This window comes from Oncorhynchus kisutch, unplaced genomic scaffold (assembly GCF_002021735.2).
Source record: "Oncorhynchus kisutch isolate 150728-3 unplaced genomic scaffold, Okis_V2 Okis05a-Okis16b_hom, whole genome shotgun sequence".
Classification (NCBI taxonomy): domain Eukaryota; kingdom Metazoa; phylum Chordata; class Actinopteri; order Salmoniformes; family Salmonidae; genus Oncorhynchus; species Oncorhynchus kisutch.
Window position 1 is genome coordinate 6,404,898 of NW_022261982.1, and position 346 is coordinate 6,405,243.

The 346-nt window shown below is 55.8% G+C and overlaps 1 protein-coding gene across 10 annotated transcripts in view; it reads left to right on the forward strand.

Moving 5' to 3' along the window:
- LOC109885275 (transmembrane and coiled-coil domain-containing protein 3) overlaps positions 1 to 346 on the forward strand; it is a 24,916-nt gene extending 24,570 nt beyond the window's left edge. For all 10 annotated transcript variants that reach the window (XM_031813413.1, XM_031813416.1, XM_031813414.1 and 7 more), the window contains one exon: positions 184 to 346. In XM_031813413.1, the coding sequence (XP_031669273.1) occupies positions 184 to 255 (72 nt within the window). In that variant the 3' untranslated portion in view covers positions 256 to 346. The remainder of the gene's footprint in view (positions 1 to 183) is intronic.

Sequence of the window (346 nt, forward strand, 5' to 3'; positions counted from 1 at the left end):
TCTCTCTCTCTCTCCCCCTCACCCCCTCTCTCTTCTCTCTCTCTCTCTCTCTCTCTCTCTCCTCTCTCTCTCTCCTCTCATCTCTCGTTCTTCTCTATCCTCTCTTCTCTCCCCCTCTCTCCCTCTTCCTCTCCCATCTCTCTCCTCTCTAATTTAAACACCTCTCTCCCACGTTCCTGCTAGTTCCTGATGGCTGGTTGTGCTGGTGCTGTCGGCCATTCTTGCCTAAGGTTCTCGCCACATTCCGTTGGATAGTGTTCTGCTGGCCTGGCGCAGGTCAGTGAGTTCTCCTTCGTCTTGGGGAGCCGCGCCCCGCCGATGCTGGCATCATCTCGCTAGAGCATGG